Consider the following 25,678-nt stretch of genomic DNA (forward strand, 5'->3'; position numbering starts at 1 on the left):
TAGTCAATAATTTGTAGCAATGGTAAAGAATGAAGTAATTCAGAGTATGTTGGCTTTACCCCTCCTAGCTTAACACATCCATGTAGTCATAAATTGTTGCAATATATTTCATATAACAAAGAGAAATTTGAAACAATAATTACATGGCTGATAGAAAAACAAATTTACAAGTTAATCGTTATCAAAACAGCGTCATGAATTATATTGTCAGCCGGCCAAAAGAGCAAGAGCATTAGAGCACTTTCTTTCTGCTCTGTTGTGATTCTCAACCTTTTCAGTTACCACGGAAAGCCAAAATTGATGCACATAATGGTGATATCTTTGGCAGTTTATAAGATCCATGAAAAAGTTGGCAACAAAATTCAAAAAGAGTACACTGGCTCAAAAATGCCACTTCAAATTGCCCAAGCAAGAACCCAAGATACCAAATTTTGATCTAGAAACTTTAGAAGGGCGATCTCGGTGGAGCTTTTAACACAGGAGTTGTCTCCTGCTTTTGGCATTGCTCAAGGATTATGCTACAGTTATTCATGGTGCGCGCATCAAGAAGTCCAAGGTTCCACAATTTGATCATAAATAATCTCCAACACCTGTATATTAAATAAGAAAAACAAATTCTCAATACAAAGTAATAAACCTATGTATTCTACATAAACTCTCAAGGGCAGAAATATTGAAGATCAAAATATCCCCAACCCTGAAAGTAGACAAACAAAAGAGAGCAAGTTTTTGTTAACAGTAGAAGAGCACATCTTGCAACCCTAATGGCTATATCTATTCATAGTCAACCTAGTGGGGTAGTTTCTAGTAGTTTGATAGCAGTGCATGTAAGGCTTTTTCATGTCACTTAAACATTGCATTTAAAAGCCTTAACCCAATTTAAGCTTTCTTCAGCGCTCAAATCAACGGGCGCATAGTTTCAATATCAGGCTTTATAATGAATACAAACCCACACTCTTGTAATTATAATGCATTCCTCTCATTCTCATACTAGTGCCCAGACCTCAAGGAAGTGAATAGACACCACTCATAAACGTAAGCAGCTTAGCCAAATTGTATGATGAGTTGAAATGGGGAGGCATTACAAATTAAAAGTAGCTTAACCCAACACACAGCTCAAAAACTAATGTTCTACAGTAATATTCAGATGCAAACAATGTGATTCTACTCATTTATGGCAAACATACTTCAACACCCATACATGTTTTAGTTGTTAAATTACTAAATCATCATCCTAGGCAAAAGAAATAATAGCGATATTTTCCAATTTTTTTAAGAAAAACTACTGATTGTCTAGCATAAACAACTCGTCCCTTGAAAAGAAAAAAGGTTTAACTTGTAAATGGTCAACAAAGATTATAAAATACCAAGTCCCGATTCAAAATAGTAAATAAAAATAAAATACATATTAAAAAAAGAAAAAAGTAACACATAAAAAACAGGATGGAAAAAAAAAACACACAATGAAAATCTTGTAATATGTTCCAGACTATAAAAAAACACCTGCAAGAGCAAAAACAAGAAAAGCTTACCATATTAGAGCAGGAGCTTGCACAAGATTATTCCCATGCGCACGAGAAAACGCCTCACAAGCCCAAGGGATATGACCGTCGGCAAGTACCCTGTTATAATTCAGAAACAGAACACTTCAGTAATGAGACACCCCATCTGATTATCAGAAACAAAGCTTGCAAAGATGGCCTTAAATGGTGTTTTTATCCATCCCCTCTAAGGCTCATACCCTCAACCAAAAAAAAAAACAAAACAAAAAAAAAACATCTTGGACATGAAATATATGGGCCAAATTATACAAGTCTACAAATATCAGGGTAACATACCTTCCAAAATTAAACAGCAATTACAAGAAAGCTACCCTTATATAGGGCACAAAGGAACTCTTAAGTTAGTTCCAACAGAAAATGCCTTTTTTAAGCTCATCACCAACTAAGAACAAAACTTTATAGCAATATGACATATTGACCAGATTATACTACCCGAAAAGGTTTTTAGAATGAAACAAAGAAACTTGAAGCGTATATGATAGCACATCTTCACAGTACATATATCATTTATGAAAGGCAAGTAACTTAAAAATTGGCTCAATACATGAAGTAAATGAATCAAGGACTATCAAAAGGCACATTTTAATTTTTCCTTTCTCTTACCATTATTAGAAAGGAAGTAGGACAAATGAGTGAAGGATTATCAGCAATATTGATGGCTCAAACTGAGTGAGTGAGTGCATGTGCAAGTCTGTGTGTGTAAGAGAGATAGCAGATCAGCAATATTGATGGCTCAAACTGAGTGAGTGAGTGCATGTGCAAGTCTGTGTGTGTAAGAGAGATAGCAGAGCCATGAATAATTTATGCAAGGAAACAACCTAGTTATTCAAATCCATAAAAGGACAGTATTCTGCCTCAAGAAATGGCATAGCATATTCTAACATCGTTCTCACATGAACTCTAAACACTATCCTAAGTTCTGAATATTCTGATGAAGCTGAAAATTCAGAACTTGATTGATTGGGTCACTGTTTGTTCAAACAAAAAAAACTTAATTGGGTCAGACAAATAAATAGATGATGAGCCACAAGAGAAGGCACACTGACCAGCATTTAATGGTACATCATAATTTCAACATACTTGAGTTGTGGCTACCAAGAGATGCTCAAGCTTAACATATACTTGAGAGAGTGAATGTGCAGCAGCAACAGAAATATGTCTTGTTATAAGCATACAGAGAATTTGGCATAAACATACCTTTGTTTCCTGGCAAAAGAGTTCCAAAGATGCATGATTTGTTTCTCATCTTTGCTGACATCCACAAAATCATCCAGCATCTGCAATTATTATTTCAAACCCCAACATCAATAATAAGGCATAGAATTACAATCCTTCACATGGCAACTTTGTGTGTGCACTCACACACTCACAAATCAATCAAAAGAAAAGGTAAAATACAAAATCATCACCATACTGTATTTTCCACAACTCCCTTTCCCCCCTCCCAAAAAATTAAAATAATGCACTTTGTAAAACTACAATGGCCACTGGCAACTTATAAAATTCAGTATCCCAGCAAAGGCAACGTAATATACTACCTCAGTTTCATATTTTATGCAACTTTTGCCTATTTTATGCTACACATTATTTGCAACTAATGTTTTCTTTCCTTTTTAGATTGCTGTTTATCTCTCTCTCTCTCCTCATTACATGCATTCCTGTTTTTCTCTCTCAATCTTACACTCACAAACAAATTTTGCCTAGGAGTCCGTGCACCCTTCAAAGTTGCAAAAAATATGAAACAGAGGTAGTAATAGTGTTAACTGATTACAACATAGATTGCCACTTCTATCAAACATGGCTATGTTATGAAATTTTGCATGTATTTGGTGACTTGGGTCCAAGTGTATATAAGCGTCATACTCGTGTGTTGAGTGTTGATCATCCGACAGGGGTACTTGACAGGAAACTTTAGGTTGGAGTGCCATAGCTTGTTAGTATCCTTAAAATCTCATCAAACCCAACAAATATACAACAACTCGTTTGGATAGGTGGGTTTGTAGGGAAAGGGAGGAACAAGTAAGGAAGGGATACAATTTTCTTTGATTATCAAATTAGGGGGTTGAGAGAAATGAAGGGAAGGGAAATGGAAGGGCTTTATTACCTCATTGTTTAAGAAATACATCTCTACAAAATGGGAAAGATAAGGAATATAGAAACATAGTGTATAACAATATTGAAAATGCTTTTCTACCCTTAATTTCCATTGTTTCTCTACTGCTATTTCTCACTTTTTCATTCCTCCCTATTTTGTTCTTCATTCTATGTTCATCCACAAATGCATTATTTCTTACTCACTCCTTGTATCTACAATTAATCATGTCAAACTATTTCCCCCAATTCAAAAATAAGATTCTAACAATCTAACTGCATCTAGGATCAAGCAATCATGCTTCTGACATAAACACATCGAAGGTTAATAGATATTCAATGTATTAATACCGATACGTTTGAGGGAAATGGCCAAAGGGGATTTTGATCAGTACCCCAACATCTAAAACCATTGCCAACAGCAAGGAATTGGAGAGGTAAGAGAAGAATCAAAGGAAATGATAAATTTGGAGTGTTAAATCTGACTAGTTGGTTTTTTTGGAACTGCATATCAATGGATACTTTCTCCATTGATGGTGTACTTGAATTAGTAGGGGCAGACTGGAAAGATAATCTAAAGCAATGTTCCGTTTCCGTCACCTTCCCTCATGCTCTTGTTAGTTAATTAAAGGAATTTGTTATCTTCTTCCTTACCCTCACTTTCCTTGCTAAAAAGATATCCAAATAAACTGTAAAAGAGAAATTCAATCTCCCAGCAAAAGTGAGAACGAGGGGGTGGACTGTGGAACTCAGGGGAGGATGACTAATACACCGCAACCATGAAGAAAAAAGAGCTCAAGTTCTTCAGCATGCCTAGAAAGAGACAAGCAACAGTTCATGCGAGGTAAAAAGTAAGGTGAGGAAAGAGAAAATGGAGAGAAACTGAGAAAGAACTGAAAAAAATAATAAAAAATTGGGGCTAGGAAAGGAATAGCTCAGGTGTAGGTTAGGGACAATAAATATTAGTTAATTTGTGACAACTACCATACTACCAATACAATGTCTCTTTGCTACACAGAACGCTGCGCTACAATCTTCAGAGAATTTGGCCTACATCAAACTAGATTGCAGAATTAAATTAAATTCCAATTAGGCTGGAAAAGGCTGAAAGACCAAATAACACAACACAAAATAAGAGCGTTTAATATAAGGCTTCCAGCACATGTAACTTGAGGGTTAGGTTCAAGAAAAAGCTTTGTAACTTGACAATGACCTATGAAACCGTTTATTCAATAGCTACACTGTTGCAAGTTTCCGTTTGTTTAAGAAATTTGAAACCGTTCATAATTTACCGTATGCGCAACAATTAAAGTAAAGGGGAGAGAGAGTGTAAAAAGGTGGGTGAGTGTAAGAAAAAAGTGGACAAAGTAAGCAGAGTGTGAAAGGTGTAAGTACTAGGGGTAAGGTAGAAAAAAAGAATTGCCAAAAATAAAATAAAGTAAATTTGAGAAGGACATTACAAAACGGACAAACAACGGAAAATGTTAAAAACATTATGTGACGAAGGTAGTAGAATAAAGGCGCAATGCACTAGCCCATATTAGAATCCCAGAACCTAGAACTTATTCACCTTAAACTCTTAGCCATCATCTGTCATTGGCGTCATATATATATATATATATATATATATATAATATATATATATATATATATATATATATATATATATATATATATATATATATATATATATATATATACTATTATGCTAAAACCCAACACCGCATTGAACGCTCTCTCTCTCTCTCTCTAAAATCAAATTATACACACCAAAATGACCACCTCTATATCTTTATCTATGAAGCTTGAAGATATATTCTTCCACTCATAGTACACAATATGATCCACCTATTTCTCCCAATACCTGCAGAGGAAGGGCATAATGGGTAGTCTTTATTCTGTCAGTAGTCATTAGTTTTAGTATAAACCAGGGAGAGTAGGCATTGAGAAAAAGCATTCAGAATATTTGAGTTGTTATTTTGCTAGCTTTAGGAGAGGGTCAAGCCTTACAAATACTTGACAATTATCTTCAGTTTTCTGAAAACTTAATAATCAGAATCACTATTTTCATCTATTTGGAATCACTCGTATTATGCTACAGTCACACAAAAACAAATATTCACCAGAAATAGAATACAAATAAGGCATACCCTTCGATCTTCTAGATCAGCTACATCATCATCAACTTCATCTTCACTATCATGCTCTGAAAATATCTGCTCCAATGCCATTGGCTACAGTCACAAAAAGAAGTCATCTTATCAGCTATTGCCGCTGCTAATAACTTTGTATATTTGATTACAAGACTTTTCAAAAGTTGACAGCAGTAGATCAAGAAAATGTGATGTGGAAAGTCTGGAAACTGCAGACAAACAACAGTAATAAACCAAATTTATTGGGATTCGGTGCCATTTCAAGTTTGAAAATAGGTCGTTAGAGATTACAAAGTCATATCTTTGCATTTTGGTGTGGTTTGCTTTAACATTATAACCCAAAAATTCTACAATTAGAACTATAAATGTCATTTATGAGCCTGGGAATCAAATACATATAAAATACATTTGAATCTTTAGGCATGGAATGTGTTTGGCAAGCACTTGAACCATCAAGTCTTTCTATATAGACTTCAACTAACTACTTAACCTTGGATGGTAAATAATGATTAGATCTCAGGCAATTATTTGCAGTATGTGCTGCTAAGGTTTGGATCAATAAATGGTCAGGAGCAGCTTACACATCATAAATCAGCATTTACAGATGATTACTAATTGCCAAAAACCAAAGTATGCGGTATGTGAGATTGTGAGGACCTCTTATAAACTAATCATTATAAGATACCCAAGTACAAATGACCAAATTTGATAAATTACAGAAGCTTTCAGCTTAGCCTATACGTTAAACAGTAAACACATAGAGACAGAAGAGGAATACTGAAATGTTATATTTGTTACTCAAAAGTCAGAACCCTTCAAAAACAAAGAAGTGGAGCAGTAAAGGTTAATACTAAACTACTACAGACAAGATCATTTAGAATGTGGTATATCAAGATAAGTGGTAATTACAGCAGCTGTAGATCAAGATGCAACAGAAAATGCTACATACAATTTTCAGCAATAAGCTGAAGTTTTCTAGATTAGTCATCGTTGGGATAGTTTATATTTTATAAACTTTGAGCTATGTATACAAGTCTCTTTAATTTTTTTACACACAAATTTGTTAACCAATCTCTGCTATGGGTGATCAACAGCCTGTTGAAAAGTTTTAAATTTGACACGCATCTTTGTCAGTCAATCTTTGGCTAGGATAAAAAAACAGCCTGTTGATATTTTAAAATGTTGCATCTCAATGAAACCGATCCTACACATGTAAATTGTTAAATCATTGGTGGCAATAGAATCGATATAATAATGGATGTCAAATCATGTCCATGTCTTGTAATTAACCCATATCTTCTCAGACTTATTCATTGATTGACCTTCAGTGCAAAATGTCAATAAATATGTAGCAGTAAACAAGTGTTGATGACACAAGGCTAGTCACTAGGCAATAGGAAGAAAAACAATGATGGTGCAATAAAAATAAATTAAATTAGGCAACATTTAAAAAAAAATTAAAAACAAAACAAATTTAGATTGACATACTTGTGCTCTGTGAGAGTGAAAGAACTGTCTCTTCTCCATTACAGCACGACTAAAGACAGCCAGAAATAAAAAGTAAGCAAAATTAATCAGACAGAACATCACGTCTAAAATTACAGGATATAGATCTATAAGGACAATCAGGATTTACTATCCAAGAATCAATCTTTTTTTTTTTTTTGTTTTTTTTTTACCCATTACTCTATAATAAATACATCCAATTGGCCCGATCGAGTCAGAATCTTGCACAAGTGAATCCAGCCAAGGGTAGGGGCAAGGAAATCCTACCCCCAAAGAGCCCTCTAGGGAAATATGATCCTACAACCTCATGGTTGTTGGATTTAAATCTTTAATCTTTCGACTAGGCCCCGCCTTGCTTGGTAGGATAGCTCACTTGTTACAAAGTGAATTTCAAACGATAGCTAGAGTCATAGATAATATAAATTCTGTTATTGTAATGATAAAAATTATAATATGGTGTTGGATAATAGAGGAAACTATGGTGAGGGGATAGGGCAGTGTGGAGGAGGAAAATTCATGTCAACGACGTGTCATGATTATATATATACTTTTGTTTATTTTAACAACCAACAACACTAGGGACAAAGAATAGTAAACAGGAAAGTGATGAACCTTCTAAAATCAGATCGTTCCATCGATAGCTTTCTCGTCTTTGCAAACTGGAGCAGCGCCGGTGGAGCAATACTGCTTCCTGATACAGACTGAATGCAATCTGGATCTGTAGAATTGTAAGATATATAAATTATAGGATGAAGAAATAAATTAAAAATATTGTATGTTTAGACGTGGGGTAAAACCTGGGACAGCATTTAGGGAATCATTGACACTTGAACTCCGAGCTCTTTCAATTTTACTGGAAAAGGCATCTAAAAAGCATGTGAGCAATTAAATTCCAGAGCGTGCATAGCTATTACAAAAAAGCAGAAAAAACTAAAGAAGAAGATACAAAAAAAAAAAAAAAAAAAAAAAAAAAAAAAAAAAAAAAAAGAAGAAGAAGAAGAAGAAAAAGATAGCAAGCCACAGCTAGCTACATATCAACTGACAAACATCAATGCTCATTCCTCCATCACCACAAAATACAAAGAAGAAACACTCGGTCAAGTTACCGGACTTGTAAATCTGGTACATAATTTTACTCAAAAAAAGAATTTATTTTAATCAGCAAAAAAATGAGTACATAAGACAGAGAGGACATGTTTATCAGAAAAATCTGTGACAAACAAGACAAAAGCATAACCAATAAATCACCAACAAGAAGCAATGATATCTGGTCAATACAATTTAAGGTTCGATTGATGTTACCAACTTACCATGTCATATTACTCATCTATTTGCCCTTTGCCTTTAAAATAGACAGAACAGATAAGAGAGAGTATACTAGGAGTCTCGGAGGGACTAGTTTCTATGTCTTATTCTCCAAATTACCCTAAAACTTCTTACAGCTAATGCGTGATTGGTTTAATAAGTAGTGAACTCAGAGTCATTTCCACAAAATTCCACCTCAAGTAATTTATGGTTACTACAGCATCATTCATAGGTTATAGATATACTGTCATCTATTTATTAAAAAAAGAAACAGTAGAAACAAGATATACATCCTCCAAAAGACAAGCAAGGACATTGTCAGTTTGTCACTGTTAAGTATATGAGTGTAAAGTATAATTAAAACAATAAACTTAAGCCAAAAATTCCTGATAAAACTCAGGTTTTGATAATTGGATCGAACAACAAATCCATCGTTACAACCTGCAAGCTCAGCTTTATATAATGTTACTATCTGTTCTAATTGACTTGTACTGTTTTAAATTAAATATAAACAGCAGAATTTTCCACCATAGCAGAAATTATTTTGATTATGAGCTGAACTTGAGCTCACTTTAGGCCCTGTTGGTTCCTTTGATTTACTAGTATAACTTTAAGTCAAGCAACTACAACCACAACTCAATCAAAAAGCTCATGAGAAGGTCACTTTCTTTCACAGTATTTTTCCATGTCTAATATTAATATACTCCGTAACATACCTCCTTTTTTTTCACTTGCAACATTTCAATAGTGTAAAATATACACATATAGGTTCAAATACATTTCATAATTAAGATTTTAAGAAAAACATAATCATATGGGATATAGTTGGGTTCGTAACAATGTCTATTTATTTTAAATCTAATTTTTTAGAAATGCATAATTACAGACAAAAATGGTTATTGGAAAATGTGAGAGCAAGAAATTTCGCAAGTAAAAAAAATGAAGTATATTTTAAGTATTGTGAATAGTTTTATTAAACCCGATATTTGATTGCAATTTTCCAAAAAATTTCTCATTTTAAAAGTTAATAAATTCTTTCAACCTCTCCTCCCTCCATCCCCCCCCCCCCATCTTTATCTCTCTCTTTTAACCTAACACACGTCCAAATCTTATTTATGTTTCTCTCCATCATTCAATAGCTTCACTCAATTCAAATTATAGCAGTAGGTCTGTACATCTCTTAACACTTATCTGATTCCTCTCCCTGCTAAACAAAGTATGATATTTCATCAATAATTTCTCTTCTTTAATAGAGGCGTGTCGCCGTTGGATCAGATAAGTCAGTGGCTCATACAGATATCCGCTAATGTTCTAGCATTCCCTCATTTTCTCAATCAACTTGCCGCTCGACTCTTATTCTATATCCACTTACTGTCAGATGAGAAAGTTAAATCATAGAAGTAATATGAGAATTAACAGGTGTAAAGTTTCGCACCTAGTTGCTGAGAACAGTTCATTTTTTGTTCCTAACTGCCAAGCTTGGTCCAGCAAGTCAGCAACTTGAGGCAATCCTAGAAAAAATGTATCGCAAGCCCATGTCAAGGTTAACTTTTCAGGCTCACAATCTCAGCAACTTGAGGCAATCCTAGAAAAAATGTATCACAAGCCCAGCATGCTCATTACCAATTGCTACCTCGGAAACCTCAATATGCTCATTAGAAACTCTACCTCGGTAACCTCCTCCCTAAAAGTTCTGTCAAAGTTCAAATCCTATTTCGAAATAAAATTCCTGACAGCACTGCAATTGCTACACTTAATTGGGAATCCTATGTTTTTATGGCACTGATTTCTATGTTATATCTAGCCAAGTCAAAGAGGCCAAGCACAATAGCGAAAATGAAAATTTTAAGCAGCCTATACATTTCTGTTGGTCAGTTCTTAAAGAACAAAAAATATCTAACACGCAAAGACAATTCACCAAAACGACAAACAGGAAGTAATATTAAATACAATAATGATAAAAAGATATTTCAGCAGCATATAGGCTATTCTAGTATATTAAATCCTTCATTATTTGTTAACGGATAATACTTCATACAGAAGATTTATTCATATAAACAAAAATTACAAAATAGAGCATACCATCAGCCTTATTCAGAAGATCACTTGCAGCAACACCCACATCCGATGTTAAAGTCAGCGGTTGTACATGCTTTGTCTTGTCAACTAGCAATTTGGTTGTTCTCCTATTTTGCCTTTTAAAGCTTCAAAACACAAGTTTACAAGAAAACAATAAAGCTGGTACAGTTACTAAAATCACTAGAGTCAACAATAAGTAAGATCACAGACAAAGTAAACTAACCAAAGAAAAAATATAAGCTGTTTAGGATCAACTCCATCTGCAACAATCTAAACAGAAAATATTAAGGATAAGGGCTAAAGGTTTCCCCAGACAATAGAAAATAATACAGAAACATTAAAAAGTTTATTGGCTGTTTTCAAGATACATTCATTGAAAGCATCTGGCCATGACAGAATCTAAACAAACAAGGACCATACACTTGCAAAATCCAGATACTTGGTTTGAGGGATGTAAGTCATGTAAAGTCTGAATCCTATAGATGGATCTAACATCAATGATTTTTTGACCCAAATATGAAAGACAAAACTATTTCTTTTTTTTTTTTTTTTTGACGAAAAAAGACATCACTATTTCATCATAATGCAGATACTAATAATAAATCCTCAAAATCCTACTATCCTAGCCTTTAATTGATGTGCTCATTGGATTACATACATCAATGAATATTAACAGGCTAACAGCCATTGTTATCAGTGGAAAGGGAGATCATGATGTACAGAGATCAACTCTTGGTTCTTAACTAGTCACCTTACAAAATACTGAGTATTTATGCTATTAGGTGAGATAAAGCACATTGCTCAAAGACCTACAGTGATTTATGACAACGTATAATATCTGTACTTTTTGACTAACAATATAGCGGAAATTTAAAGGTAATGTGCAAGCACAAAGGGCTTAACACCTTACTTAGTGCTACCATAAGATACAAAGAGTGTTGTTCAAAGCTGCCAGACGTTGAAAACTGCTGACAGCAAAATTACCTGATAAGACTCTCAAACAACTCCGAAACATACAACTAAAACAAGGTGCTGGAAACGGATAACTTACTATTTGGTATGATTTTAGGGTAGTTTTGAATCTTGATTTCGTGGAAAAATCAACATCTTAGTTCATTATTTACTCTAATTTTATGCAAATTTTGTGCATAATATGCTTCACGGGTTTTGTTTGTCTTTTTGATGCATTTTAGCGCTTATTGGCACCCATGAAGTCTATGGAGTGATCGAGGACATAAGGACAAGGAATGAGGCAAGCACGGGTTGGTGGAGAATGAAAGAAACATGAAAGAATGTCTTGGAGTGAAACAAGAGCATTTGGGAGTTAAGAAAGGATTTTTGCACACAAGGGTCAATTTCAATGACCAATTAATACTCAACACTTAGAGTGTTTCAAATTGGAGATTAAAGTTCACCACAAGAATCCCCTAAAAAAAAAGGTTTACCTCAAGAGCTTTCCAATGAGTGGTCACATGCCTTTTTTTACGAGTAATAAGTTATGTCTGTTTGAAGATTTCATTCAAGTACTGACGTGTCTTTTGGATAGGTCGCGCCTCCCAAACATTCTACCCATCACCTGTTTTAAGGAGGCGCAGCCTCAACTTTTCTACGATTTTTTCTTTTTTTACGGAGATTTCTATGGAATTTAAGGGTGATATAAATAAACCCTTTAGCTTAGTTTTAAAGGAGGAAATTTTTGTAGTTTTTAGCTTAGTTTAGTAATTTTAGAGAGACAAACTCATTTTCTAGAGAGAAAAAGTGAGAGAAACTTGTTGAATTCTTGAATTTTTAAGAATGGAAGGAACTTGAAGATTTAAATACTCCTTGCAAAATCAATGAAAATTGCTTACTCTTTTTCTTATATTTTATACTATAATTACTTATCTGTATAACTCCGTCAGTAGGTCTTCCCGTCGCTAGTTCAAAGCCTTGATAAAGGAGGAGGAGGGTTTCAGTAGGCCAACGTAAAACTTTGTCACATCCAATGACATAAGCCAAACTGATATTTTCATGGGGGGTGTTCCCTACTCAGGATTAAGTCGGGGTGGCTTAAATGGAGAGCGGCTACAAGAGTGTTATGTGACCAAAGCATTCCCTTACTGTTGAAGGGAAAATTCTACGGTACTACCATAACACCAGTGTTGCTCTATGGTACAGAATGCTCTATGGTACAGAATGTTGGGCTTCTAAGGAGCACATAAAGAAAATGGAGGTTACGGAAATGCGTATGTTAAGGTGGATGTGCGGGAAATCGCATGCGTTGGTTTGCGCATGTAAAACGAAGACCCGAGGGTACACTGGTTCAAAGAGTGGAAGAGTGGTACCGTGGAGGGGTTAAACGAGGGAGATTAAGACCGAAAATGACTCTGTTGGAAGGAGTTAGGAAGGATATGAAGTATATGAATTTGATGAGGATAAAGCATTGGATCGTAAGGGATGGAGGAGAAAGTTTTATGTGGATGACCACACAGAATAATCAGTTTTGGTTCATGTAGCCGTCCCCACTTATGGGATTAAGGCTTTAATTGTTTGAATTACTTAATTTTAGTTATTTATATATCTTTTCTAGTTTTATTACTTGTTCATATTAGATTAGGATTTCTATGTGCACTCCCAAATGTCTTGGGGGGCTCAGTTTTCGTGACATGGCTGTCTTCAACCAAGCTTTGCTTGGACGCTAGGCGTGGCGCCTAGTGCAAGCTCCCTCCTCTTTTTTTGCTCGAGTTATGAAATGCAAATATTTTACAAATTCGTCATTTCTGGAGTCCTCTCTGGGTCTGAATGGTAGTTACTCGTGGAAGAGCATTTGGGGATCTAAGTCGCTGCTTAAGGAGGGTTTAATATGGAGGGTTAGTGATGGCTCTAGTATTGATGTATGGAGTGAACCTTGGGTTGCAGATGACTAGGGCAGGTTCATTACCAGTGACAGAGTAGAGTCCATTTCTAATGTCAGAGACCTTATGGATATTCCACGGAAGGAATGGAATTATGAGCTTGTGGCATCCTTGTTCAACGAGAGAGATACTAACTGTATTATGACTATCCCGCTCGTTTCTTGCAAGGAGAAAGATACTTTGACATGGGCATTCACTTTAGACGGAGTATACTCTGCCAAGACGGCATAATTGTTGGGAAAATTGTGAAATCTTGACAACTTTCACCGAGCGTGGGACTCAATCTGGAATTTAGATTCCACCCCTAAAGTGCAACATTTTTTATGGCGTCTTTGTACTGAGACATTACCTGTGCGCACCCTGCTTAAGAGAAGGCACATGATAGACAGTGACAGCTGCCCTTTTTGTGCTAGTTCAGAATCAGTGCGTCATGCTTTATTTGAATGCCATATGGTCAGGAACCTTTGGGAGGAATTTGGCTGCGAGGAGATGTGGTGAAACACTGATAATTTGAGCACTATTGATCTGGTGGCTTCGTGGGAACAGGTGGACAGCAAGAAACGCCAACTTGGGGCTGCTTTGATGTGGCAGATTTGGTGCAGGAGGAACGATATGGTTTTCAACAACAAAGACACTCCTCATTAGCTCATACTTGATAGAGTTAACAGACTTGTTGCTGACTATAACAAGTATGCTACCAAGATTTATAACTGCAAGTCCAAAGCTCCTAAGCGCAGTCCCAAGCGATGGATAGCTCCTCGTGGCGAGGTCATCAAAATTAATTGTGATGCTTCCCTCAGTGATGAAGGGTGGGTTGGCCTTGGGGCTATTGCTAGAAATGAAAAGGGTGATGTTCTCTTTGCTGGTAGCAGACGCATGAGGGGAAGATGGCCTCCTGATGTTGCTGAAGGTATGGCAATGAGGTTTGCTGTGACTCTGGGACGAAGATATGGGATCAAGCATGTAATTGTGGAATCTGACAGCAAGGGTCTTGTTTCAAGACTTAATGCTGCTGCTACTTACTTCTCGGATCTAGACAAGATTTTGGATGATATTTTAGTGTTAAGTATGCATTTTGACTTTATTAGTTGGTCACATGTCAATCGCGAGGGCAATTTTGTTGCACACCACCTCGCTAAGTTAGTGCCGTTTCGGGTAGAACAAGTTTGGGAGAATCATTGTCCGTATGAGATTTCCCCGTATGTACTCTCGGACGCTTTGTCCTTGAACATTAATTAATAAAAGCACTAACTTGATTTCAAAAAAAAAAAAAAAAAAATATATATATATATCAGATTAGGATTTAATTTCATGTTCTTAGTTGCTAATACTTATAGTTTTGCAATCTATCATGATTTGTGACTAGTTGTTTTGCTTGTGATGGTTGAAGCCATTAATGAATTCACTAATACTTGTTTACATGTGTTGATTAGCTAATGTGGGGAGCTAATTAGATGAGCCTAAGTTGTTTCATTGCTAGTTCTTGTAAGTGGCCCATGCTTTCTAAGTTTTCCCAGCTAAAGACCTAGACATGGAACTTAAGTTAGCTCTCTTATGCTTAACTTAAAATGCCATGAGAATACGATTTCTAGTCAAAGGATGTTCATGTCATCGTGATTATGCTTTAACACTTATTTCTATGCTTTGTAACCACGAGAATAGGTTGTTTTCATGACTCAAAGTAATCCCTCTAGCTCGAGAAAGTAGTTGGGTGCATTAGATGACTTCCCCTAATTTATCCCTAAAATGTTATATCTTGCATGTTTAATTGTACTTTGTGAATGACTTGATAGGTGGATACCTTCCCAAGATCCTTTCTAGTTTCTACAGGTTTTCCCAATAGCTTCAAAACCAAAAGTAAACTTTGACTTATCACAAAACGATAATTGTTAGTGCTCCCATTAGTCCTAGTGGGATCAACCCTTACTTGCCTCTTTTACCCATGAGAGAGCAAGTTAGGGTTTTTATCTTTGGTAAGCTCGACGAGACGACGACATCCTAACAAATACCCCCCCCCCCCCCCCCCGTTTTTAGAATGAAGAAATTTTCATTACAGAGAACACAAAGAATCAGTCTCAAAACATTAAAAAGAAATTTACAGAAAAATCCCTTTGGCATTATTGCATTGATCCAAAGGACTGCGAATGTACTAAAGGTCTACATCTTACATAATAATAATACTTCTACTTCCCATACAAAACATCCACAGTATTTCATAAAGGCGCAACACCACAACACTTTTCACCACTGGTTTCTCCAAAATTTCCCTAAAAAATTTGCAAGTTGCCAATGACTCCAAAAATTGACGGTGAACAACCAAAAAATCCCTTTCACATCAAAGAGTTTATCCATAAAGAAGAAACCATGTGGCAACGTAAAAACATATCTTTATTGGGACACCAAAAGTCCCTTAGTTTAAAGCTGAGCAGTACAAAAACATCAAAAAAAAAAAAACCATAGTAGAACATGACAACAGGGAAGATACATGCAGCTATCACAGAGTAATCATGCAGTCCTAAAGCCCATTATTCTACAAGTACCAAACAGGACAAACAATCTTAATTAAAGTGAAAAACCTTAGTGAACGAGTCATTTGGAAAGTTTACCTCCAATCTCAGTGGATCAATTTTGACTGAAACATTCACAGCTTGATACTCCTGTGTCACCTAAACAAGTTAAGATTAATGAGATGAAGCAATGGAGAGAATGAACATCATAAGGGCGTATTCCTGAAGCATACTGACCCAAAATTCAAAGTTGAATAGATCATGACATGAGAGCAAGTGTAACTTCAGGCCCTGCAAAGTTTTTAGTAATACAGATGTATATCAAGCCTGGTTCAACACACACACACACAAAAAAAAAAAAAAAAAAAAAAAAAAAAAAAAAAAAAAAGGTGTAGAAGTTACCAACCTGAAAACTTGCACATTTAACCAAGCAGAAAGGGCAGGAGAAATCTTCCGTAACTGCATGTTCAGGCAGGATTTTGGGTCCAAATTTCAACATGTGAAATATATACCTCAAGACTCGGACAAAAAAAACAGCGAGAGAAGATATTCCAAACTAAAATATATGTTCACAATCTTCACACATAGCATAATGAAAATGGCATGTTAAGATAAAAGACGCTAGAAAACTAGCTTCTGAAATCTCTTACAGCCTTTACCTAGCAAAAATAGACATAACAAGGGATGAAAGACCAATAAGGAGACAGATCATAATACTAAATCAGACATTGAGGCCAAGTATTGGATGTGAACCACTTGCAGCAGACTAAAACTAGTAGAAAATGAAAATGTAACATGGGTAGCAAGTCAATTGAAAGATGTGCACTGCACAGCCACATTTTGGAAATCAGAACACTACTTAGAAAAACTAAATGAAGTAAAAACTGATTGCACTCCTCACCAACAATATCAAAAGCTGATTTTTTTATCCCATTAAATTCAAAAGGATTACCTTCAGTCCTCTGCAACTTGTTGTGGTAGTACCTGTAGTTGAAAACTACATTGCCGGTCCTCAACCTTACCCATAAAAAAATAAATAATTAAAACATCAACTTGGCTTTCGAACAACTATAAAAGACATTGAAATGTTAGCAATAATTATGCAATAATCTACAGCAATCATGAAAAGAAGTTTCCCCCATGGCCTCATAGGTTCTCAAGCTATGTAATCATTACAAAATTGGTTGTCAACACAGTTTCTCACTTGAGATTGAAAAATAGATACAAGAGATATCAGGCATTACCCCAGAGCATGAGAAGATAAATTGGGAACGCTGTTAGATGTACAGGGAGAATAGGGTGATTTTTCTTTTGCCCCTCGCTCTTCTGCAGATATGTTGACTTGTGCATGCTGCAAGCTCTTTTCGAGCAGAAACAGAAAATAAATAAGATTAAATTGTAAATAGCTTAAACCGTGTAGAAAAAAGCAGAAAATCAAAGACAAATTTGGAAGGATCTGGAAGTGGATCAGTGGATGAACAAACCATGTAAGTAGAACTCTTAGGCATCTGAAATGAGATACATTTCTCCTCGCCCAAGACAAAAGACTGCAAACACAGAAAATCCCATTAATAGCTTTGAGAGAAAACAGAGCCCAAAGGGCAATAAAAGACAAGTTGAAACAAGGAAGCTTTTTTGGCTAAAATAAATCATAATAATAATAATAATATCACAGAGAAATCAGTGACACAGACCTTCAAGTGGCAAAATCATTCAAGTTTACCTAATATTTTGTTCCCATTTTTTCTATCCTTGGATTGGGAAAGAAATTTTAGCAAAACTGAACAAGTGATAAATAAATTAGAAAAATTAAGTGAATATAAATATATAATCACTGATAAAATAAGATTTACCTTTAGTAATAGAGGATACAATGTATATAAGGTAATAGGTATATAATTCTTCTCTTTTTTTTTCCCGTGTCAAGGAAGAAATTAAAGCTTAAGTTTGTTAGTTTGTTAATGACAATGATAAAATTAAATTGAGTTGTGAATGAATTAAAAATAAATAAATAAAATAAAAATTGTTACTTCAGATAAAATAAAATAAAAATTCTAGCCATAACTTAATAGGTAAGACAACTCTAATTAGAGTTAAATTCACAGAGATAATTCCTCAAAAATATACTATTATGATAACATAATTACATAGTTTTTTTAATAAGAAAAATGGGATATGACAACCACACACCCCACAAATTAACCAAAACAACCATGTCTCTAGCAGTGCTTTTGCTCCCTCTTAGATTATATATCTCCACTCTCATAAATAAAACAAAATAATTTCCAAAGTGATTCTTCTATACTATATAGCTTCTCTTGCCCAATAGAGGGATGAGATTCCCCTTGTTTTGAGTTGTCCAGCTTTTGTATGTTCATAAAATCACGTCCATACTTGAACTGGACAGCATAGGATTTAGGAGTAGGCCTTGTCAAAAATTCATAATCCACAAATGTGGTAAAGATCCTCCTGTGCAGATTAAATTCTTCCACTTTAAGCAAACAATCCGCTAATACAGCTGAAAACTAAGTTACTCCTCCAATTCACCTCAAGTGCCCGTTCCATTTCAGGCAATAGTAGGAAAATTTTACATAAAGTGGCCACGTTTAGCAATATTGGACACATGTCTGACACTTTTGGTCAAGTTTTACATAGCATAGACTAGTAATTAGCAAAACTTAGAGCAAATACTACTGCTATAACAGATGCCCTCCTCTAATTTTATTTAAGACATATACTTCTTATACAGCAAATTATATATTTACAAATTTTGATATAATAGCTAATTTTTTAATATGAATTTCATTTTAATTATTTAATATTAGATTCTTATATCCAATAAATTAACCATGTAAATCAATATTATTCATAAACAACATACCCAATGATAATTTAAATTTTTAAAATAAAAAATATATATATATATATATAAAAAATAAAAAAAAATAAAAAAAGTCATGTAAACTTTCACTATTCATCAAAATTACAGCAAAAAATTTAATTATTCTTTTTTTTCTAACACTACCCTTCAACTGATCACTACTCAGTCAGTTCACCCCTCATACAAAACACAAATCCATTATCTTCCATTCTTCATAATCTTTTGACAGGGTTTTCCAAAGATAGAGAGAATAACATAGACAAAAAAAATGTCCATGATTACTGACTACTAATGCTAAAATACAAGTTATACACAGTCAAACAGTAATTCTCCCCACCAAAGTAAGATAGCATACCTTCAAAAGACAGGGACGCAAGTCAATTGTAGACAACATTTCAACTCTCTCCCCTCGGCTCAAATTTGGAAACTTTTCCCAAGATAAGAATAGCGACTCCATAGATATTTTCCCCCATAAACAGGACTTCTCAACACTCGCTGCAATAGAGAGAAAAGTTCAAAACCAACTAGCTTTTGCAGTCAACTCATAAGACATGTAAATGTGCAACAGAAACTCATATTCAAGATAACTACATAAAAGAATACGGTCAAAGAAACAAATCAAGATCCAGAGATATTACAACTATGACAGGTATTGTGAAAGAAAAGAAATTTTTATGAAAACTTTCTTTTTAAAAGTTTAGTTCTCTAAGCATAAAACGAGTAATATATACACATAAACATACACAATCTGTAACTAGTACTACCTACTAGTTAAAAGTATCAATCATAGCTTTTGTAATAAAAAAGAATAATATGGAAAATAAGGTTTAAGAAGATACTTTAAGCCCGTAATTCCCCCGTAAAAATAAATTTTATCTAACTTCTCAAAACTGAAATTACTCGTCCAAAATTCAGACTCAGAAAGAAACTATCACCAACAGAGTTAGACAGATAACAATGTCTGCTCGGTCTACCAGACTTCCTAAGACATAAGAGAATGGTCTTCTTTGCCTGGGTCAATTTGGTTATATAAAGTACCATTTAACCAACATCAAATATAGAAATTTAGCAGGAGAATATGCTAACATACTCCACATCCACTAAATGGTGTCCAAATTACTGCCTGTTAAAAAGTTTTGAATAATCAACAACAGGACAGAACTTCGCTCCTCCAGCCCTCTCCTTCATTCTGTTCCTCTCCAAAATTCTAAAATCTCAATCATATAGTTCATTATACCTCTTCTTTAATACTTTCATTGCATCAATACAATCAATCAAAAAATGTATCTACAACCTAAACAACTTTATTGGTTCACTTTGATCGTCTTAGTCTTCCCAGCCACCAAATTTCAAATTCCACTTACAAGTCCCAAAGAGAAACATCTTACTTGAAAGGGATATGTTATCCACTTTAGATGAATCAAATCCATATGAAGTATACACCCCAGCTGCAATTGGAACAAGAGAATAAGTGATCAAGATATCCATACAGCATGCAATAAGAATAAGAAGAGAAATATGATGCCATGTCAATACATCTGAATAGCATGGCTAAAATATTGAACTGAACAACATACCATAGCTAACAAATAAGATGAAAAGGGATCCAGATTTGGCTTCCCTCACAAGCTTATTCATCTCAGGTAGAATGAATTTGACTCGTGCTACATTGCCTCCTTCAGTCCTTGGAGATGTGAGCAGTCGAGCTTTAGTGTAGCGATAAACTGCAGAGTGCTATTGACAACAGCATTACAAAAACGAATTGCTACAAGTTTAATCACACACTGATATTAGGTACTTAAATATCATGCAATGTACGAAATTCAACCACAGACTACGACAAGACAATGATTGCGTAAAGCAGCTTAAGACCAGTAGTACTTATGGCTGTCACAAATACAGCATAAGAATTATGTATTCTAAAATTCTACCTCCACGTCAGATGTATCAGATAGAGCCTTAGCCAATATGATATGCATGGGACACAAACTGCGCATTTGTAATCCATCATCCAATGCCCCTGACAGAGAAACTGTCATTTGTATCCTACACATCATCAAAAAAACGTTTTGTTATACTACGGAATGTTTCTGAACAAAAACAGGAATGGGAAATGCAGAATGATAGGCAAGTCCAGTAACAGCAACAGCAATGACAGCAAGTTGATGATAATATCAATCATCAAAACATCAACTATATACCTTCTGTGGTGCCTTGTCTGTACTTTGTAATGTAAGGACCGTTGAAGAAATAATGGCTGCAACAAATTGTAAATTGTCAGGAACAATCAGTAAAGAAAGGCTGCTTGTCAATACGGCTATAAGACATAAAAAGATCCAACAATGCACGTCCAAAATTGTCTTCCTTTTTAGATAAATTCATCATGTACTTTTTATTATGGTAAGGGGTTAAGGCTTTGTTGTTGGTGGTGAAGTTGTTATTGTTGTTAAAAAACAAAAAAACTTGAAAAAGTAAATAAGGATACTTCAAAGATAGCCAGCTTCATATTAGAATAAAGTCTCCCACAGTTTTAACCTATTTCAAACTTTTTTGTACATATATACAAAAAAAAAGATATATAATAAACTGGAAAGAGGGAAACAAAAAAAAAAAGGAAATTCTCACCGGTAAGACCCAACTTTTGTTTTTTCTCAACGGTAGAATGCAAAAAAAATTATTATTATTGGTAATCACCAATTAGTAATACTAATTTACTGGTAATATTAATGAAACATTTACCTAATTATTGACTAACCATGGATTAATAATAACACAATTACAAACCTACCCTTCTAAAAAATCAATTCCCTCCAAAGTTATATGCTACTTTCCCTCCTTAATCAATTACCCCTTTATATAAACCTTAAACAACCCAATTCTATTCGTACTCCTTGTTCTTCTTCTTCTTAATTTCTCTTAATACTACCATGGCTAAACAAAATGCTCCAGCAAAAGGTTCTTGAGACAGGAGGTCAGCTATAGGGAATGAGTCACCGTGATCTGCGACAATACTCAATTGTTTTCCAGTTAGATTAACAACAGAATTTGCAAGCTGACTTGCAATTAGTATACTAGATGAAACCCTGAAGTTATTTGATTAGACATAAGTGGTTAAGGGAAAATTGGGGCAATTGAGTCATTTCGTAGCTAATTTTCCACTTAACATAGTAACCATGGTTAAGGACTTAGGTAAAAGTTTCATTAATGTTACCAGTAAATTAGTAATACTAATTGGTGATTACTAATGATAATCCAAAATATTATATTCTACCATTGAGAAAAAACGGAAGTTGGGTATTACCGGTGAGAATTTCCCAAAAAAAAAAAAGGAAAGCTAATAGTGCAAGATCTATTTTTAAAACCTAATATGTAATACACCATTACACCATAATCGTCCCAGCACATTGAAGGAGAAATTTATCATTTTAGAGGTTTATATGAATAAGTTAACCTATAAAAAAAAAAAAAAAAAAAAAAAAAAAAAAAAAAACAGTTTTTGAAAGATTTTGGACCAGTCAGGACCAGAGACTGGAAAATAATAGTTTCTGTCTCAGAGACCAAACCAGTTTACTGCAATCCTGTTCAGTCCATATTTTTGCAATACACCTAACTATTACAAAAGTAAAGCACACAACTCAAGAAATGAGATACCTTTTTTAATTTATTATTCTTAAGTAAAAGGAGGGCATGCTAAAATCGTTACGGCAGCTTAGACTCAGAATTTAAGCTAACTATCTAGCAAAATGATAATGTTGCCTGGTTTTCTAAAAAGTTCTTACTGTGGCAATTTCATCAAACTCAAATTTCTCCCAAAAGATAAATAATGTTAATACTAGTATGCTACTAGTTCTTAGATTTGTTAATCTACAAACAAGTGCAGGAAATGGGAAGAAAGAATCAAAAGCATTTGATGGATTATAGGCTCCATTCCAGCCAGGCAATAACCTTCTTTTCAAACTGTTTTCTTCCCGTTTGTGTTTTTCTTGTCCATGTGCATATAATAATCCAACAATTATAACACCACGACATAAGAATGCCAAAAAAAAAATTGAGAGAGTTCCAGACTTCCAACAAACAAGGGTACAGAAATTGCCAGTCCATGTCCATTTAATAATCCAACAACTATAACAAAATGAGATAAGGATGATAAAGAAAAAATGAGAACGAGATCCAACAAACAAGGGTACAGAAATTACATTTCTTCTAGCACGGCGTTGAAGAATGTTATAAAGCTCTACAGGTTTGCAGTATGCAGATAAACTCTCCTCAGCAGCAATTTCCTCCTCAGCAGATAAATGTACCCGAGAATCTTGACGGCACGACTGATCTCCATTTCTAGACTGGCTGCTATTAACAAAAAAAAAAAAAACACTACCTTAAAAACAAGATCAATTACCAATGATATAAAAATAATATACAAACTGACACTCTCCCCAACAATATTAGTCAGCTCCAACTGCCTAAACAACGAAAATGATCATATTATATGTGCTTTACATCACCAACAAATTGCTTGAATGAAGTAAAACCGTAGCTGCTAAAATTTAAAGAGGCGACACAATAAATGCAAATGCTTTAAAGCCGTACATTGTTTCTCGAGCCACAAGAGGTATGCCAGGCATTTTCAAATAGCTGCTACCACAAGCTCACAAAACGTACAAAGTATGGAACAGCCTGCAACCAACACCATTTGACCAGTCACCAAAAAATGCAGAATCCATATGATAATATGAGATAAACTTACGCATAAATTAACATAAAATAATTAAATTTTAACAAATGGCACGCTTAATTTAGGCCACATTATGCCGCAATATGTGAGCTAAGAAACTTAGCAAACCTCGGTTTGAGATAAATCACAAATGCGTCTATTTGTAACATGCATTTCGGCCTTACGGGGCAGATTAACGATCAGAATTAGGTGTTACAAACGTACAATGAATCGTCTAATATCCGATCATTTTTGCTAATGGTTTGGTATGGGAGTAGGATAAGCTCAAGGTCAATAGAATATAGGCAAGCTCGGTTCGGCTCCAATAGCCACAAAATTTATCGAATTGGTTCATCGGTTCGATTAAGCTCAAATATTCATCACATAAACAACCAAATGTGACTCAATTATGAAATTAGGCTAGAAAAATCACAAAACAAAACGAAAAAAAATAAAAATTAAAACTCTTCTCGCTTGAAATTTTCGACGCAAATTGCACATAGCAAAATTAACAACAAATTCGCTCGTTGTAATTTTTCATAACTTGAATAATTTGCCTTAGAAGAACCCTAAATTGAGTATACTGACAATCGAATTGACGATAACGTAAAATTAAACCCTAGATTGTGAAACTGAAATTCGATGATCAAAAAAACATCTAACCTGAGAAGCTGCTTCAATGGAGGAGAGAAAGATCAGAAGCCGCTTCAAGGGAGAGTTCCTAATGCGCTTCAGGAGAGAGACAGAAAGAGGGGGATTGCAGAATAAAAGTGAAAACTCCAAAGACAGTAGTAAAGTAGTACTGTATTAAAAGTTAGTAATAATCCTCTGATCCTCTCTAATTATTAATATTACCTTATTATACGGGGCATTTGACACGTTTTGACATTAATATTGTTTATACTTTATTTTTCCGTGTTTTGTGATTATAGGTGTAATCCCCCGTATTTTTAAATATTTTATAAATAAAATTTTATTTTATTTATAATATTTATTTGTACTTTTCCGGAATTTAATTACAAAAGTTTCAAATTATTAATATTGGTCAAAAATTATTTTAGCACTAACTATTTTATGAACCTATGTTCTACAATTCATGATCACACAAACAAAGCCTAGTCCATTTAATTTACCTAATTGACCCAATAATTTTATGAGGCCCAATCTTCTTACTTACCCTACAACATACTCTCCTATAAATACCCCATTAATCCCCAAAAATTTCCCATACAAAAAGGTTAGTCTTATTTTCTCTCTCTCCTTTGTTTTATTAATTTGTATAATTATAATTATTGATTTATGGATTTTGATTTTATTGTTTGAAAGTAATTTAATTAGTATCAAGTTGTATTTTGATGACTAAACTTTATAATTTCAGATTTTATAAGTATCATAATTTTCAGATTTTGTAAATTTTATAACCTAGGGTTTTTAATTATTGAAAATCATGATTTTAGGGTTTTTATGAACAATTAATTTAGGGCTTTTATAGTAATGATGTTTTGAAAATTTGGTGATTATAACTAATGATTAGTTTAGCTTAATTCCAGATTATTTTGAACATGTAAATTCGTGTTTTAATTTTTAGATTTTCGTTCGTTAATATTAATCCTGTTTTAATCCCGATCAGATTCTGAACTCAACCGATTTTGATGAAAAAGTAGTGTTTTTCATGTGTAAACAACGTTTTAAGAAAGATTCACTACCAAAGGTAGTGAGCACCACCCTCTCGTGGCCAAATTCAGCCTCTAAATATGATTTTCTGACAGTTTTTTATTTTAACGAAGTTTTTTTTATACTTAAAATATTATCCTTGAGTTTGATTAATAAAATTAATTATGTTTAAAGTTAATTAAGCATAAATATATGTTTTTATTGAAGTTTTAAGTGTTGGAAATAGTTTCTAAGTACTACTTTTAATGTTTTATAAAGAGGGTTTAATCACCCATTAAAAAGGGAGTTTTTTAGGGGGTTTTATATAATTTTCAG

At 34.2% G+C, this 25,678-nt stretch overlaps 1 protein-coding gene across 4 annotated transcripts; it reads right to left on the minus strand.

The window, feature by feature from the left end:
- Window positions 1-24,501, minus strand: LOC110689314 (polycomb group protein EMBRYONIC FLOWER 2-like). Of its 4 annotated transcripts, none has more exons than XM_021866072.1 (24): window positions 24,353-24,501; window positions 23,566-23,652; window positions 23,175-23,322; window positions 21,180-21,235; window positions 20,910-21,024; window positions 20,556-20,712; window positions 20,367-20,426; window positions 19,334-19,473; window positions 17,582-17,644; window positions 17,342-17,457; window positions 17,050-17,114; window positions 16,504-16,556; window positions 16,335-16,388; window positions 16,197-16,256; window positions 10,920-10,966; window positions 10,700-10,821; window positions 10,053-10,128; window positions 8,110-8,165; window positions 7,925-8,030; window positions 7,295-7,343; window positions 5,804-5,887; window positions 2,760-2,839; window positions 1,533-1,622; window positions 1-590 (listed from the first exon to the last, which is right to left on the minus strand). In XM_021866072.1, exons 2-24 carry the CDS (start codon window positions 23,598-23,600, stop codon window positions 446-448), a joined length of 1,977 nt encoding a protein of 658 aa, XP_021721764.1. In that variant the 5' UTR covers window positions 23,601-23,652; window positions 24,353-24,501; the 3' UTR covers window positions 1-445. The 4 variants fall into 4 exon arrangements, with proteins under 4 accessions (XP_021721764.1, XP_021721765.1, XP_021721763.1 ...); XM_021866073.1 differs by having other exon boundaries at window positions 16,197-16,247; window positions 23,175-23,325; XM_021866071.1 differs by having other exon boundaries at window positions 23,175-23,325.
- Window positions 24,502-25,678: the final 1,177 nt, after the last annotated feature.

Source organism: Chenopodium quinoa, unplaced genomic scaffold, assembly GCF_001683475.1.
Source record: "Chenopodium quinoa cultivar QQ74 unplaced genomic scaffold, ASM168347v1, whole genome shotgun sequence".
Classification (NCBI taxonomy): Eukaryota; Viridiplantae; Streptophyta; class Magnoliopsida; order Caryophyllales; family Amaranthaceae; genus Chenopodium; species Chenopodium quinoa.

Bases quoted from the DNA above. Each gene is read 5' to 3' on its own strand.
- LOC110689314 (XM_021866071.1), bottom strand. From the start codon at position 23,600: ATGCCTGGCATACCTCTTGTGGCTCGAGAAACAAT. The intron at 23,326-23,565 runs GTACGGCTTTAA...TTTTGTTAATAG, and splicing joins CTTGTGGCTCGAGAAACAAT to CAGCCAGTCTAGAAATGGAG. The intron at 16,257-16,334 runs GTCAGTATGCTT...TAACTTGTTTAG, and splicing joins TATTCAACTTTGAATTTTGG to GTGACACAGGAGTATCAAGC.